The sequence below is a fragment of the Eucyclogobius newberryi genome, unplaced genomic scaffold (assembly GCF_026437365.1).
Source record: "Eucyclogobius newberryi isolate DKJ021-1_F unplaced genomic scaffold, fEucNew1.0.hap1 SCAF_1, whole genome shotgun sequence".
NCBI classification, from domain to species: Eukaryota; Metazoa; Chordata; class Actinopteri; order Gobiiformes; family Gobiidae; genus Eucyclogobius; species Eucyclogobius newberryi.
The window spans coordinates 2367242-2385383 of NW_027315723.1; the positions used below are offsets into that span (position 1 = coordinate 2367242).

The following is an 18142-nucleotide window of genomic DNA, read 5'->3' on the forward strand; positions in this document are numbered from 1 at the left end:
CCTCCAGAGTCTAGTTACTTCCTCCAGAGTCTAGTTACTTCCTCCAGAGTCTAGTTACTTCCTCCAGAGTACAGTTACTTCCTCCAGAGGACAGTTACTTCCTCCAAAGTCTAGTTACTTCCTCCAGAGTACAGGTACTTCCTCCAGAGTACAGGTACTTCCTCCAGAGTACAGTTACTTCCTCCAGAGTACAGGTACTTCCTCCAGAGTACAGTTACTTCCTCCAGAGTACAGTTACTTCCTCCAGAGTCTAGTTACTTCCTCCAAAGTGCAGTTACTTCCTCCAGAGGACAGTTACTTCCTCCAGAGTCTAGATACTTCCTCCAGAGTACAGGTACTTCCTCCAGAGTACAGTTACTTCCTCCAGAGTCTAGTTACTTCCTCCAGAGTCTAGTTACTTCCTCCAGAGTCTAGTTACTTCCTCCAAAGTGCAGTTACTTCCTCCAGAGGACAGTTACTTCCTCCAGAGTCTAGTTACTTCCTCCAGAGTACAGGTACTTCCTCCAGAGTACAGGTACTTCCTCCAGAGTCTAGTTACTTCCTCCAGAATCTAGTTACTTCCTCCAGAGTACAGTTACTTCCTCCAGAGTACAGTTACTTCCTCCAGAGTCTAGTTACTTCCTCCAGAGTACAGTTACTTCCTCCAGAGTACAGTTACTTCCTCCAGAGTCTAGTTACTTCCTCCAGAGTACAGTTACTTCCTCCAGAGGACAGTTACTTCCTCCAGAGTCTAGTTACTTCCTCCAGAGGACAGTTCCTTCCTCCAAAGTGCAGTTACTTCCTCCAGAGGACAGTTACTTCCTCCAGAGTCTAGTTACTTCCTCCAGAGTACAGGTACTTCCTCCAGAGTCTAGTTACTTCCTCCAGAATCTAGTTACTTCCTCCAGAGTACAGTTACTTCCTCCAGAGTACAGTTACTTCCTCCAGAGTCTAGTTACTTCCTCCAGAGTACAGTTACTTCCTCCAGAGTCTAATTACTTCCTCCAGAGTCTAGTTACTTCCTCCAAAGTGCAGTTACTTCCTCCAGAGGACAGTTACTTCCTCCAGAGTACAGGTACTTCCTCCAGAGTACAGGTACTTCCTCCAGAGTACAGTTACTTCCTCCAGAGTCTAGTTACTTCCTCCAGAGTCTAGTTACTTCCTCCAAAGTGCAGTTACTTCCTCCAGAGGACAGTTACTTCCTCCAGAGTCTAGTTACTTCCTCCAGAGTACAGGGACTTCCTCCAGAGTACAGTTACTTCCTCCAGAGTACAGTTACTTCCTCCAGAGTACAGTTACTTCCTCCAGAGTCTAGTTACTTCCTCCAGAGTCTACTTACTTCCTCCAAAGTACAGTTACTTCCTCCAGAGGACAGTTACTTCCTCCAGAGGACAGTTACTTCCTCCAGAGTCTAGTTACTTCCTCCAAAGTCTAGTTACTTCCTCCAGGGTACAGTTACTTCCTCCAGAGGACAGTTACTTCCTCCATAGTCTAGTTACTTCCTCCAGAGTACAGTTACTTCCTCCAAAGTACAGTTACTTCCTCCAGAGTCTAGTTACTTCCTCCAGAGTACAGTTACTTCCTCCAGAGTACAGTTACTTCCTCCAGAGTACAGGTACTTCCTCCAGAGTCTAGTTACTTCCTCCAGAGTCTAGTTACTTCCTCCAGAGTACAGTTACTTCCTCCAGAGTACAGTTACTTCCTCCAGAGTCTAGTTACTTCCTCCAGAGTCTAGTTACTTCCTCCAGAGTCTAGTTACTTCCTCCAGAGTCTAGTTACTTCCTCCAGAGTCTAGTTACTTCCTCCAGAGTACAGTTACTTCCTCCAGAGGACAGTTACTTCCTCCAAAGTCTAGTTACTTCCTCCAGAGTACAGGTACTTCCTCCAGAGTACAGGTACTTCCTCCAGAGTACAGTTACTTCCTCCAGAGTACAGGTACTTCCTCCAGAGTACAGTTACTTCCTCCAGAGTACAGTTACTTCCTCCAGAGTCTAGTTACTTCCTCCAAAGTGCAGTTACTTCCTCCAGAGGACAGTTACTTCCTCCAGAGTCTAGATACTTCCTCCAGAGTACAGGTACTTCCTCCAGAGTACAGTTACTTCCTCCAGAGTCTAGTTACTTCCTCCAGAGTCTAGTTACTTCCTCCAGAGTCTAGTTACTTCCTCCAAAGTGCAGTTACTTCCTCCAGAGGACAGTTACTTCCTCCAGAGTCTAGTTACTTCCTCCAGAGTACAGGTACTTCCTCCAGAGTACAGGTACTTCCTCCAGAGTCTAGTTACTTCCTCCAGAATCTAGTTACTTCCTCCAGAGTACAGTTACTTCCTCCAGAGTACAGTTACTTCCTCCAGAGTCTAGTTACTTCCTCCAGAGTACAGTTACTTCCTCCAGAGTACAGTTACTTCCTCCAGAGTCTAGTTACTTCCTCCAGAGTACAGTTACTTCCTCCAGAGGACAGTTACTTCCTCCAGAGTCTAGTTACTTCCTCCAGAGGACAGTTCCTTCCTCCAAAGTGCAGTTACTTCCTCCAGAGGACAGTTACTTCCTCCAGAGTCTAGTTACTTCCTCCAGAGTACAGGTACTTCCTCCAGAGTCTAGTTACTTCCTCCAGAATCTAGTTACTTCCTCCAGAGTACAGTTACTTCCTCCAGAGTACAGTTACTTCCTCCAGAGTCTAGTTACTTCCTCCAGAGTACAGTTACTTCCTCCAGAGTCTAGTTACTTCCTCCAGAGTACAGTTACTTCCTCCAGAGGACAGTTACTTCCTCCAGAGTCTAGTTACTTCCTCCAGAGTCTAGTTACTTCCTCCAGAGGACAGTTACTTCCTCCAGAGGACAGTTACTTCCTCCAGAGTACAGTTACTTCCTCCAGAGTACAGGTACTTCCTCCAGAGTACAGTTACTTCCTCCAGAGGACAGTTACTTCCTCCAGAGTCTAGTTACTTCCTCCAGAGGACAGTTACTTCCTCCAGAGTACAGGTACTTCCTCCAGAGTACAGTTACTTCCTCCAGAGTACAGGTACTTCCTCCAGAGTATAGTTACTTCCTCCAGAGTACGGTTACTTCAAACACAAGGACTGAGATGAAGTACAAGTACACGCTCTGGTCAGAGGATGGACTTTCACCTCAGAATCTTTTATTTTGCTTGTGTTGTTTCAGGCTTCGCTGTGATTGGTCAGGTCGACGCTGAGGGGCGGAGTCACATCTACATCAGTCAAGTGGATCCAAACGGTCTCTCGGCCAATCAAGGTCAGAACCAGGACTAAACCAGGTCTAAACCAGGACTAAACCAGGACTAAACAAGGACTAAATCAGGTCTAAACCAGGACTAAACCAGGTCTAAACCAGGACAAAACCAGGTCTAAACCAGGACTAAACCAGGACTAAACAAGGACTAAATCAGGTCTAAACCAGGACTAAACCAGGTCTAAACCAGGTCTAAACCAGGACTAAACCAGGACTAAACCAGGACTAAACAAGGACTAAATCAGGACTAAACCAGGTCTAAACCAGGACTAAACCAGGTCTAAACCAGGACTAAACCAGGACTAAACAAGGACTAAATCAGGTCTAAACCAGGTCTAAACCAGGACAAAACCAGGTCTAAACCAGGACTAAACCAGGACTAAACAAGGACTAAATCAGGTCTAAACCAGGTCTAAACCAGGACTAAACCAGGTCTAAACCAGGACTAAACCAGGACTAAACCAGGACTAAACCAGGACTAAACTAGGACTAAACCAGGTCTAAACCAGGTCTGAACCAGGTCTGAACCAGGACTAAACCAGGTCCAAACATGGACAAAACCAGGACTAAACCAGGACTAAACCAGATCTAAACCAGGACTAAACCAGGACTAAACAAGGACTAAATCAGGTCTAAACCAGGTCTAAACCAGGACTAAACCAGGTCTAAACCAAGACTAAACCAGGACTAAACCAGGACTAAACTAGGAATAAACCAGGACTAAACCAGGACTAAACAAGGACTAAATCAGGTCTAAACCAGGACTAAACAAGGACTAAATCAGGACTAAACCAGGACTAAACAAGGACTAAATCAGGTCTAAACCAGGTCTAAACCAGTACAAAACCAGGTCTAAACCAGGACTAAACCAGGACTAAACAAGGACTAAACCAGGTCTAAACCAGGTCTAAACCAGGACAAAACCAGGTCTAAACCAGGACTAAACCAGGACTAAACAAGGACTAAATCAGGTCTAAACCAGGACTAAACCAGGTCTAAACCAGGACAAAACCAGGTCTAAACCAGGACTAAACCAGGACTAAACAAGGACTAAATCAGGTCTAAACCAGGACTAAACCAGGTCTAAACCAGGTCTAAACCATGACTAAACCAGGACTAAACCAGGACTAAACCAGGACTAAACAAGGACTAAATCAGGACTAGACCAGGTCTAAACCAGGACAAAACCAGGTCTAAACCAGGACTAAACCAGGACTAAACCAGGACTAAACAAGGACTAAATCAGGTCTAAACCAGGTCTAAACCAGGACTAAACCAGGTCTAAACCAGGACTAAACCAGGACTAAACCAGGACTAAACCAGGACTAAACTAGGACTAAACCAGGTCTAAACCAGGTCTGAACCAGGTCTGAACCAGGACTAAACCAGGTCCAAACCAGGACAAAACCACGACTAAACCAGGACTAAACCAGATCTAAACCAGGACTAAACCAGGACTAAACAAGGACTAAATCAGGTCTAAACCAGGTCTAAACCAGGACTAAACCAGGTCTAAACCAAGACTAAACCAGGACTGAACCAGGACTAAACTAGGAATAAACCAGGACTAAACCAGGACTAAACAAGGACTAAATCAGGTCTAAACCAGGACTAAACAAGGACTAAATCAGGACTAAACCAGGACTAAACAAGGACTAAATCAGGTCTAAACCAGGTCTAAACCAGTACAAAACCAGGTCTAAACCAGGACTAAACCAGGACTAAACAAGGACTAAACCAGGTCTAAACCAGGTCTAAACCAGGACAAAACCAGGTCTAAACCAGGACTAAACCAGGACTAAACAAGGACTAAATCAGGTCTAAACCAGGTCTAAACCAGGACTAAACCAGGTCTAAACCAGGACTAAACCAGGACTAAACCAGGTCTAAACTAGGACTAAACAAGGACTAAACCAGGTCTAAACCAGGTCTAAACCAGGACTAAACCAGGTCCAAACCAGGACAAAATCAGGACTAAACCAGGACTAAACCAGGTCTAAACCAGGACTAAACCAGGACTAAACCAGGTCTAAACCAGGACTAAACCAAGACTAAACAAGGACTAAATCAGGTCTAAACCAGGTCTAAACCAGGACTAAACCAGGTCTAAACCAGGACTAAACCAAGACTAAACAAGGACTAAATCAGGTCTAAACCAGGTCTAAACCAGGACTAAACCAGGTCTAAACCAAGACTAAACCAGGACCAAACCAGGACTAAACTAGGACTAAACAAGGACTAAACTAGGACTAAACCAGGTCTAAACCAGGTCTAAACCTGGACTAAACCAGGTCCAAACCAGGACTAAACCAGGACTAAACCAGGACTAAACTAGGACTAAACAAGGACTAAACCAGGTCTAAACCAGGTCTAAACCAGGACTAAACCAGGACAAAACCAGGACTAAACCAGGACTAAACCAGGTCTAAACCAGGACTAAACCAGGACTAAACAAGGACTAAATCAGATCTAAACCAGGTCTAAACCAGGACTAAACCAGGTCTAAACCAGGACTAAACCAGGACTAAACCAGGACTAAACTAGGACTAAACCAGGACTAAACCAGGACTAAACCAGGACTAAACCAGGACTAAACAAGGACTAAATCAGGTCTAAACCAGGACTAAACCAGGTCTAAACCAGGACAAAACCAGGTCTAAACCAGGACTAAACCAGGACTACACAAGGACTAAATCAGGACTAAACCAGGTCTAAACCAGGACAAAACCAGGTCTAAACCAGGACTAAACCAGGACTAAACAAGGACTAAATAAGGTCTAAACCAGGTCTAAACCAGGTATAAACCAGGACTAAACCAGGACTAAACCAGGACTAAACCAGGACTAAACCAGGACTAAACCAGGACTAAACTAGGACTAAATCAGGTCTGAACCAGGTCTGAACCAGGACTAAACCATGTCCAAACCAAGACTAAGTCAGGACTAAACCAGGACTAAATCAGGACTAAACCAGGTCTAAATCAGGACTAAACCAGGACTAAACAAGGACTAAATCAGGTCTAAACCAGGTCTAAACCAGGACTAAACCAGGTCTAAACCAAGACTAAATCAGGACTAAACCAGGACTAAACTAGGACTAAACCAGGACTAAACCAGGACTAAACAAGGACTAAATCAGGTCTAAACCAGGTCTAAACCAGGACTAAACCAGGACTAAACCAGGACTATACCAGGTCTAAACCAGGACTAAACCAGGTCTAAACCAGGACTAAACCAGGACTAAACAAGGACTAAATCAGGTCTAAACCAGGTCTAAACCAGGACTAAACCAGGACTAAACAAGGACTAAATCAGGTCTAAACCAGGTCTAAACCAGGACAAAACCAGGTCTAAACCAGGACTAAACCAGGACTAAACAAGGACTAAATCAGGTCTAAACCAGGTCTAAACCAGGACTAAACCAGGACTAAACCAGGTCTAAACCAAGTCTAAACCTGGACTAAACCAGGTCCAAACCAGGACTAAACCAGGACTAAACCAGGTTTAAACCAGGACTAAACCAGGTCTAAACCAGGACTAAACCAGGACTAAACCAGGTCCAAACCAGGACTAAACCAGGACTAAACCAGGACTAAACCAGATCTAAACCAGGACTAAACCAGGTCTAAACCAAGACTAAACCAGTTCTAAACCAGGACGAAACCAGATCTAAACCAAGACTAAACCAGGTCTAAACCAGGACTAAACCAGGTCTAAACCAGGTCAAAACCAAGACTAAACCAGGTCCAAACCAGGTCTAAACCAGGACTAAACCAGGTCTAAACCAGGACTAAACCAGGTCTAAATCAAGACTAAACCAGGTCTAAACCAGGACTAAACCAGGTCTAAACCAGGACTAAACCAGGTCTAAACCAGGTCTAAACCAAGACTAAACCAGGTCTAAACCAGGACTAAACCAAGTCTAAACCAGGACCAAACCAGATCTAAACCAGGACCAAACCAGATCTAAACCAGGTCTAAACCAAGACTAAACCAGTACTAAACCAAGTCCAAACCAGGTCTAAACCAGGACTAAACCAGGTCTAAACCAGGTCCAAACCAAGACTAAACCAGGTCTAAACAAGGACTAAACCAGGTCTAAACCAGGTCTAAACCAGGACTAGACCAGGACAAAACCAGGACTAAACCAGGACTAAACCAGGTCTAAACCAGGACTAAACCAGAACTAAACAAGGACTAAATCAGATCTAAACCAGGTCTAAACCAGGACTAAACCAGGTCTAAACCAGGACTAAACCAGGACTAAACCAGGACTAAACTAGGACTAAACCAGGACTAAACCAGGACTAAACCAGGACTAAACCAGGACTAAACAAGGACTAAATCAGGTCTAAACCAGGACTAAACCAGGTCTAAACCAGGACAAAACCAGGTCTAAACCAGGACTAAACCAGGACTACACAAGGACTAAATCAGGACTAAACCAGGTCTAAACCAGGACAAAACCAGGTCTAAACCAGGACTAAACCAGGACTAAACAAGGACTAAATAAGGTCTAAACCAGGTCTAAACCAGGTATAAACCAGGACTAAACCAGGACTAAACCAGGACTAAACCAGGACTAAACCAGGACTAAACCAGGACTAAACTAGGACTAAATCAGGTCTGAACCAGGTCTGAACCAGGACTAAACCATGTCCAAACCAAGACTAAGTCAGGACTAAACCAGGACTAAATCAGGACTAAACCAGGTCTAAGTCAGGACTAAACCAGGACTAAACAAGGACTAAATCAGGTCTAAACCAGGTCTAAACCAGGACTAAACCAGGTCTAAACCAAGACTAAATCAGGACTAAACCAGGACTAAACTAGGACTAAACCAGGACTAAACCAGGACTAAACAAGGACTAAATCAGGTCTAAACCAGGTCTAAACCAGGACTAAACCAGGACTAAACCAGGACTATACCAGGTCTAAACCAGGACTAAACCAGGTCTAAACCAGGACTAAACCAGGACTAAACAAGGACTAAATCAGGTCTAAACCAGGTCTAAACCAGGACTAAACCAGGACTAAACAAGGACTAAATCAGGTCTAAACCAGGTCTAAACCAGGACTAAACCAGGACTAAACCAGGACTATACCAGGTCTAAACCAGGACTAAACCAGGTCTAAACCAGGACTAAACCAGGACTAAACAAGGACTAAATCAGGTCTAAACCAGGTCTAAACCAGGACTAAACCAGGACTAAACAAGGACTAAATCAGGTCTAAACCAGGTCTAAACCAGGACAAAACCAGGTCTAAACCAGGACTAAACCAGGACTAAACAAGGACTAAATCAGGTCTAAACCAGGTCTAAACCAGGACTAAACCAGGACTAAACCAGGTCTAAACCAGGTCTAAACCTGGACTAAACCAGGTCCAAACCAGGACTAAACCAGGACTAAACCAGGTTTAAACCAGGACTAAACCAGGTCTAAACCAGGACTAAACCAGGTCCAAACCAGGACTAAACCAGGACTAAACCAGGACTAAACCAGATCTAAACCAGGACTAAACCAGGTCTAAACCAAGACTAAACCAGTTCTAAACCAGGACGAAACCAGATCTAAACCAAGACTAAACCAGGTCTAAACCAGGACTAAACCAGGTCTAAACCAGGTCTAAACCAAGACTAAACCAGGTCCAAACCAGGTCTAAACCAGGACTAAACCAGGTCTAAACCAGGACTAAACCAGGTCTAAATCAAGACTAAACCAGGTCTAAACCAGGACTAAACCAGGTCTAAACCAGGACTAAACCAGGTCTAAACCAGGTCTAAACCAAGACTAAACCAGGTCTAAACCAGGACTAAACCAAGTCTAAACCAGGACCAAACCAGATCTAAACCAGGACCAAACCAGATCTAAACCAGGTCTAAACCAAGACTAAACCAGTACTAAACCAAGTCCAAACCAGGTCTAAACCAGGACTAAACCAGGTCTAAACCAGGTCCAAACCAAGACTAAACCAGGTCTAAACCAGGACTAAACCAGGTCTAAACCAGGACCAAACCAGATCTAAACCAGGACCAAACCAGATCTAAACCAGGTCTAAACCAAGACTAAACCAGTTCTAAACCAGGACCAAACCAGTACTAAACCAAGTCCAAACCAGGTCTAAACCAGGACTAAACCAGGTCTAAACCAGGTCTAAACCAGGACTAAACCAGGTCTAAACCAGGACTAAACCAGGACTAAACCAGGACTAAACCAGGTTTAAACCAGGACTAAACCAGGTCTAAACCAGGACTAAACCAGGACTAAACCAGTTCTAAACCAGGACTAAACCAGGACTAAACCAGGTCCAAACCAGGACTAAACCAGGACTAAACCAGGTCTAAACCAGGACTAAACCAGGTCCCAACCAGGACTAAACCAGGACTAAACCAGGACTAAACCAGGACTAAACCAGGACTAAACCAGGTCTAAACAGGGACTAAACCAGGTCTAAACCAAGACTAAACCAGTTCTAAACCAGGACTAAACCAGGTCTAAACCAGGTCTAAACCAGGACTAAACCAGTACTAAACCAGGTCTAAACCAGGACTAAACCAGGACTAAACCAGGACTAAACCAGGTCTAAACCAGGTCTAAACCAGGACTAAACCAGGACTAAACCAGGACTAAACCAGGACTAAACCAGGTCTAAACCAGGACTAAACCAGGTCTAAACCAGGACTAAACCAGGACTAAACCAGGACTAAACCAGGTCTAAACCAGGACTAAACCAGGACTAAACCAGGTCTAAACCAGATCTAAACCAGATCTAAACCAAGACTAAACCAGGTCTAAACCAGGACTAAACCAGGTCTAAACCAGGTCTAAACCAAGACTAAACCAGGTCTAAACCAGGACTAAACCAGGTCTAAACCAGGACTAAACCAGGTCTAAACCAGGTCTAAACCAAGACTAAACCAGGTCTAAACCAGGACTAAACCAGGACTAAACCAGGACAAAACCAGGTCTAAACCAGGACTAAACCAGGACTAAACCAGGACTAAACAAGGACTAAATCAGGTCTAAACCAGTTCTAAACCAGGACTAAACCAGGTCTAAACCTGGACTAAACCAGGTCCAAACCAGGACTAAACCAGGACTAAACCAGGACTAAACCAGGTTTAAACCAGGACTAAACCAGTTCTAAACCAGGACTAAACCAGGACTAATCCAGGTCCAAACCAGGACTAAACCAGGACTAAACCAGGACTAAACCAGATCTAAACCAGGACTAAACCAGGTCTAAACCAAGACTAAACCAGTTCTAAACCAGGACGAAACCAGGACTAAACCAAGTCCAAGCCAGGTCTAAACCAAGACTAAACCAGGACTAAACCAGGTCTAAACCAAGACTAAACCAGTTCTAAACCAGGACCAAACCAGGTCTAAACCAGGACTAAACCAGGACTAAACAAGGACTAAATCAGGTCTAAATCAGGTCTAAACCAGGACAAAACCAGGTCTAAACCAAGACTAAACCAGTTCTAAACCAGGACCAAACCAGTACTAAACCAAGTCCAAACCAGGTCTAAACCAGGACTAAACCAGGTCTAAACCAGGTCTAAACCAGGACTAAACCAGGTCTAAACCAGGACTAAACCAGGACTTAACCAGGACTAAACCAGGTTTAAACCAGGACTAAACCAGGTCTAAACCAGGACTAAACCAGGACTAAACCAGTTCCAAACCAGGACTAAACCAGGACTAAACCAGGTCTAAACCAGGACTAAACCAGGACTAAACCAGGTCCCAACCAGGACTAAACCAGGACTAAACCAGGACTAAACCAGGTCTAAACAGGGACTAAACCAGGTCTAAACCAGGACTAAACCAGGTCTAAACCAGGACTAAACCAGTACTAAACCAGGTCTAAACCAGGACAAAACCAGGACTAAACCAGGACTAAACCAGGTCTAAACCAGGTCTAAACCAGGACTAAACCAGGACTAAACCAGGTCTAAACCAGGACTAAACCAGGACTAAACCAGGACTAAACCAGGTCAAAACCAGGACTAAACCAGGTCCAAACCAGGACTAAACCAGGACTAAACCAGGACTAAACCAGGTCTAAACCAGGACTAAACCAGGTCTAAACCAGGACTAAACCAGGACTAAACCAGGACTAAACCAGGTCTAAACCAGGACTAAACCAGGACTAAACCAGGTCTAAACCAGGTCTAAACCAGGTCTAAACCAGGTCTAAACCAAGACTAAACCAGGTCTAAACCAGGACTAAACCAGGACTAAACCAGGTCTAAACCAGGACTAAACCAGGTCTAAACCAGGTCTAAACCAAGACTAAACCAGGTCTAAACCAGGACTAAACCAGGTCTAAACCAGGACTAAACCAGGTCTAAACCAGGTCTAAACCAAGACTAAACCAGGTCTAAACCAGGTCTAAACCAGGACTAAACCAGGTCTAAACCAGGACTAAACCAGGTCTAAATCAAGACTAAACCAGGTCTAAACCAGGACTAAACCAGGTCTAAACCAGGACTAAACCAGGTCTAAACCAGGTCTAAACCAAGACTAAACCAAGTCTAAACCAGGACCAAACCAGATCTAAACCAGGACCAAACCAGATCTAAACCAGGTCTAAACCAAGACTAAACCAGTTCTAAACCAGGACCAAACCAGTACTAAACCAAGTCCAAACCAGGTCTAAACCAGGACTAAACCAGGTCTAAACCAGGTCCAAACCAAGACTAAACCAGGTCTAAACCAGGACTAAACCAGGTCTAAACCAGGACCAAACCAGATCTAAACCAGGTCTAAACCAAGACTAAACCAGTTCTAAACCAGGACCAAACCAGTACTAAACCAGGTCCAAACCAGGTCTAAACCAGGACTAAACCAGGTCTAAACCAGGTCTAAACCAGGTCTAAACCAGGTCTAAACCAGGACTAAACCAGGACTAAACCAGGACTAAACCAGGTTTAAACCAGGACTAAACCAGGTCTAAACCAGGACTAAACCAGGACTAAACCAGTTCTAAACCAGGACTAAACCAGGACTAAACCAGGTCCAAACCAGGACTAAACCAGGACTAAACCAGGTCTAAACCAGGACTAAACCAGGTCCCAACCAGGACTAAACCAGGACTAAACCAGGACTAAACCAGGACTAAACCAGGACTAAACCAGGTCTAAACAGGGACTAAACCAGGTCTAAACCAAGACTAAACCAGTTCTAAACCAGGACCAAACCAGGTCTAAACCAGGACTAAACCAGGTCTAAACCAGGTCTAAACCAGGACTAAACCAGGTCCAAACCAGGACTAAACCAGGACTAAACCAGGACTAAACCAGGACTAAACCAGGACTAAACCAGGTCCAAACCAGGTCCAAACCAGGTCTAAACCAGAACTAAACCAGGACTAAACCAGGTCTAAACCAGGTCTAAACCAGGACTAAACCAGGTCTAAACCAGGTCTAAACCAGGTCTAAACCAGGTCTAAACCAGGACTAAACCAGGACTAAACCAGGACTAAACCAGGACAAAACCAGGTCTAAACCAGGACTAAACCAGGACTAAACAAGGACTAAATCAGGTCTAAACCAGGTCTAAACCAGGACTAAACCAGGACTAAACAAGGACTAAATCAGGTCTAAACCAGTTCTAAACCAGGACTAAACCAGGTCTAAACCTGGACTAAACCAGGTCCAAACCAGGACTAAACCAGGACTAAACCAGGACTAAACCAGGTTTAAACCAGGACTAAACCAGGTCTAAACCAGGACTAAACCAGGACTAATCCAGGTCCAAACCAGGACTAAACCAGGACTAAACCAGGACTAAACCAGATCTAAACCAGGACTAAACCAGGTCTAATCCAAGACTAAACCAGTTCTAAACCAGGACGAAACCAGGACTAAACCAAGTCCAAACCAGGTCCAAACCAAGACTAAACCAGGACTAAACTAGGTCTAAACCAAGACTAAACCAGTTCTAAACCAGGACCAAACCAGGTCTAAACCAGGACTAAACCAGGACTAAACAAGGACTAAATCAGGTCTAAATCAGGTCTAAACCAGGACAAAACCAGGTCTAAACCAAGACTAAACCAGTTCTAAACCAGGACCAAACCAGTACTAAACCAAGTCCAAACCAGGTCTAAACCAGGTCTAAACCAGGACTAAACCAGGTCTAAACCAGGACTAAACCAGGACTTAACCAGGACTAAACCAGGTTTAAACCAGGACTAAACCAGGTCTAAACCAGGACTAAACCAGGACTAAACCAGTTCTAAACCAGGACTAAACCAGGACTAAACCAGTTCCAAACCAGGACTAAACCAGGACTAAACCAGGTCTAAACCAGGACTAAACCAGGACTAAACCAGGACTAAACCAGGACTAAACCAGGACTAAACCAGGTCTAAACAGGGACTAAACCAGGTCTAAACCAGGACTAAACCAGGTCTAAACCAGGTCTAAACCAGGACTAAACCAGTACTAAACCAGGTCTAAACCAGGACAAAACCAGGACTAAACCAGGACTAAACCAGGTCTAAACCAGGTCTAAACCAGGACTAAACCAGGACTAAACCAGGTCTAAACCAGGACTAAACCAGGACTAAACCAGGACTAAACCAGGTCCAAACCAGGACTAAACCAGGACTAAACCAGGACTAAACCAGGTCTAAACCAGGACTAAACCAGGTCTAAACCAGGACTAAACCAGGTCTAAACCAGGTCTAAACCAGGACTAAACCAGGACTAAACCAGGTCTAAACCAGGACTAAACCAGGACTAAACCAGGTCTAAACCAGGTCTAAACCAGGTCTAAACCAGGTCTAAACCAGATCTAAACCAAGACTAAACCAGGTCTAAACCAGGACTAAACCAGGACTAAACCAGGTCTAAACCAGGACTAAACCAGGTCTAAACCAGGTCTAAACCAAGACTAAACCAGGTCTAAACCAGGACTAAACCAGGTCTAAACCAGGACTAAACCAGGTCTAAACCAGGACTAAACCAGGTCTAAATCAGGACCAAACCAGATCTAAACCAGGTCTAAACCAAGACTAAACCAGTTCTAAACCAGGACCAAACCAGTACTAAACCAAGTCCAAACCAGGTCTAAACCAGGACTAAACCAGATCTAAACCAGGACTAAACCAGGTCTAAACCAGGTCTAAACCAGGACTAAACCAGGACTAAACCAGTTCCAAACCAGGACTAAACCAGGACTAAACCAGGTCTAAACCAGGACTAAACCAGGACTAAACCAGGTCCCAACCAGGACTAAACCAGGACTAAACCAGGACTAAACCAGGACTAAACCAGGTCTAAACAGGGACTAAACCAGGTCTAAACCAAGACTAAACCAGTTCTAAACCAGGACCAAACCAGGTCTAAACCAGGACTAAACCAGGTCTAAACCAGGTCTAAACCAGGACTAAACCAGTACTAAACCAGGTCTAAACCAGGACAAAACCAGGACTAAACCAGGACTAAACCAGGTCTAAACCAGGTCTAAACCAGGACTAAACCAGGACTAAACCAGGTCTAAACCAGGACTAAACCAGGACTAAACCAGGACTAAACCAGGTCTAAACCAGGACTAAACCAGGTCCAAACCAGGACTAAACCAGGACTAAACCAGGACTAAACCAGGTCTAAACCAGGACTAAACCAGGTCTAAACCAGGACTAAACCAGGACTAAACCAGGACTAAACCAGGTCTAAACCAGGACTAAACCAGGACTAAACCAGGTCTAAACCAGGTCTAAACCAGATCTAAACCAGGTCTAAACCAGGTCTAAACCAGGTCTAAACCAAGACTAAACCAGGTCTAAACCAGGACTAAACCAGGACTAAACCAGGTATAAACCAGGACTAAACCAGGTCTAAACCAGGTCTAAACCAGGTCTAAACCAGGTCTAAACCAGGACTAAACCAGGTCTAAACCAGGACTAAACCAGGTCTAAACCAGGTCTAAACCAAGACTAAACCAGGTCTAAACCAGGACCAAACCAGATCTAAACCAGGTCTAAACCAAGACTAAACCAGTTCTAAACCAGGACCAAACCAGTACTAAACCAAGTCCAAACCAGGTCTAAACCAGGACTAAACCAGATCTAAACCAGGACTAAACCAGGTCTAAACCAGGTCTAAACCAGGACTAAACCAGGTCTAAACCAGGACCAAACCAGATCTAAACCAGGACCAAACCAGGTCTAAACCAGGACTAAACCAGGTCTAAACCAGGTCTAAACCAGAACTAAACCAGGACTAAACCAGGACTAAACCAGGACTAAACCAGGACCAAACCAGGACTAAACCAGGACTAAACCAGGACTAAACCAGGTCTAAACCAGATCTAAACCAGGACCAAACCAGATCCAAACCAGATCCAAACCAGGTCTAAACCAGGACCAGACCAGGACCAGACCAGGTCTAAACCAGGTCTAAACCAGGACTAAACCCGGTCTAACCCGGTCTAAACTCGGTCTAAACTCTGTCTAACCCAGTCTAACCCGGTGTAACTCGGTCTAACCCGGTCTAAACTCGGTCTAACCCGGTCTAACCCGGTCTAAACCCGGTCCAAACCCGGTCTAAACTCGGTCTAACTCGGTCTAACCTGGTCTAACCCGGTCTAACCCGGTCTAAACCCGGTCCAAACCCGGTCTAAACTCGGTCTAACTCGGTCTAACCCGGTCTAACCCGGTCTAATCCGGTCTAACCCGGTCTAATCCGGTCAAACCCGGTCTAACCCGGTCTAACCCGGTCCAACCCGGTCCCCTCAGGTCTGTGTGTGGGGGACCAGGTCGTCTCTGTGAACGGTACCTGTGTTTCTCGTCTGGACCTGGACTTGATCCCGAGCGTCTTCAGCCACAGGACTCTGCTGCTGTCGCTATGGAGACGACACGCATCACCTGACCTTTCAGCGGCCAATCAGGAGTGGGCCAGCATGTCACATGACCTCAGAGACGCAGGTAAAACTGTTTATGAGCAAAAATCCAGAGAGAATCGGGTTAAAGGTAATATAAAGTCCAGCTCCCTCTGGTGGAGTGAAACGCACACTACAGCCTCACAATGAGAATGTTGTAAATGTGACGCTCTTAATGTCCTGAAGGCAACACTTACCTTTATCCTCAAAATGCCTGACCTTTAGAGTTTTTTGTGACTCATCGATGAAACACAAACTGAGCATCAGCACAGACCGTGAGCTCTTCACTCCCTCTAGTGGTGCAAAGCGGCGTAACAGGAAAAGTCTTGTGTTTTACAGATTTTTGGACGCCACAATCAGACGATCCTCTGACGACGACGAGCTCTGAACAGGTAAAACCATCCTAAAGGTCAGAGGTATACTGAAGGTCAGAGATACACCAAAGGTCAGAGGTACACTAAAGGTCAGAGATACACCAAAGGTCAGAGGTACACTAAAGGTCAGAGATACACCAAAGGTCAGCGGTACACTAAAGGTCAGAGGTACACTAAAGGTCAGAGGTACACTAAAGGTCAGAGATACACTAAAGGTCAGAGGAACACTAGAGGTCAGAGGTACACTAAAGGTCAGAGGAACACTAGAGGTCAAAACTGATTTAAACTTGAATCAGAATCCAAAAAATATCATGATTGTCAATGAACAAAGTTCACAAACTAGAAACTTGCTTCAGTGCCAAGGTGCAAAATAGGTTTAGTCCTGGTTTAGACCTGGTTTAGTCCTGGTTTAGACCTGGTTTAGTCCTGGTTTAGTCCTGGTTTAGTCCTGGTTTAGTCCTGGTTTAGACCTGGTTTAGTCCTGGTTTAGACCTGGTTTAGTCCTGGTTTAGTCCTGGTTTAGTCCTGGTTTAGTCCTGGTTTAGACCTGGTTTAGTCCTGGTTTAGACCTGGTTTAGTCCTGGTTTAGTCCTGGTTTAGTCCTGGTTTAGTCTTGGTTTAGTCCTGGTTTAGACCTGGTTTAGACCTGGTTTAGTCCTGGTTTAGTCCTGGTTTAGTCCTGGTTTAGACCTGGTTTAGTCCTGGTTTAGTCCTGGTTTAGTCCTGGTTTAGACCTGGTTTAGTCCTGGTTTAGTCCTGGTTTAGTCCTGGTTTAGACCTGGTTTAGTCCTGGTTTAGTCCTGGTTTAGACCTGGTTCAGACTTAGTTTAGTTCCATTCTCTCACTTCGCGCTCACACTGTGAAGCTAATTGCTAATAGTAACTGTGATTAGCCTCTTAACCCTTGACCTCCCACAGTTGCACGAGGCGCCTCCCTAAACCCTTCTCTACCCACAATCCTCTCTGTTTGTGGTGATCACGTGACCCGGACTAATCCTGGTTTAGTCCAAACAAACAGTCTGGAACCAGAAACGGAGACAGAACCCGGAATAATCCAGCAAATCACAAACAAAAGGACATAAAATCTGCAACAAGAACCAGGAGAACCAGGAGAACCAGGAGAACCAGGAGAACCAGGAGAGCCAGGAGAACCGGGAGAACCGGGAGAACCAGGAGAACCGGGAGAACCGGGAGAACCGGGAGAACCGGGAGAGCCGGGAGAGCCGGGAGAGCCGGGAGAGCCGGGAGAGCCGGGAGAGCCGGGAGAGCCGGGAGAGCCGGGAGAGCCGGGAGAGCCAGGAGAGCCAGGAGAGCCAGGAGAGCCAGGAGAGCCAGGAGAACCAGAGGATTTTGGGACTAAATTTCGTGTAACACGGAATACTCAAAAAAAGGGACATTTTACGACGCAATTAACATTTTCGACTCGTTTAGACTCGTCGATATTGAAATAATCGTTTGTCGTGAAGAAACTGCGATTCGTTTCATATTTCTCCGTCTTTGCAGCTGCTTCTGGAACTCCGGCTTCTGGAAGAATCTGTTTTAGTTTTAGTGTTAAAAACGACGTATTTGTTCATATTTGAGTCTGAAAATGATCGATTTCGAGGTGATTTCCAAAGCCGCGGAATGAATCAGGTCAAAGGTCGACGTTATGTT

The 18142-nt window shown here is 45.0% G+C and overlaps 1 protein-coding gene across 1 annotated transcript in view; it reads left to right on the forward strand.

Moving 5' to 3' along the window:
* Positions 1-18142, forward strand: part of LOC140362760 (rho guanine nucleotide exchange factor TIAM2-like) — an 83130-nt gene that overhangs the window by 43231 nt on the left and 21757 nt on the right. Inside the window, exons 9-11 of the mRNA XM_072448938.1 lie at positions 3135-3224; positions 15974-16162; positions 16456-16508. Coding sequence (XP_072305039.1) covers positions 3135-3224; positions 15974-16162; positions 16456-16508 — 332 coding nt within the window. The remainder of the gene's footprint in view (positions 1-3134; positions 3225-15973; positions 16163-16455; positions 16509-18142) is intronic.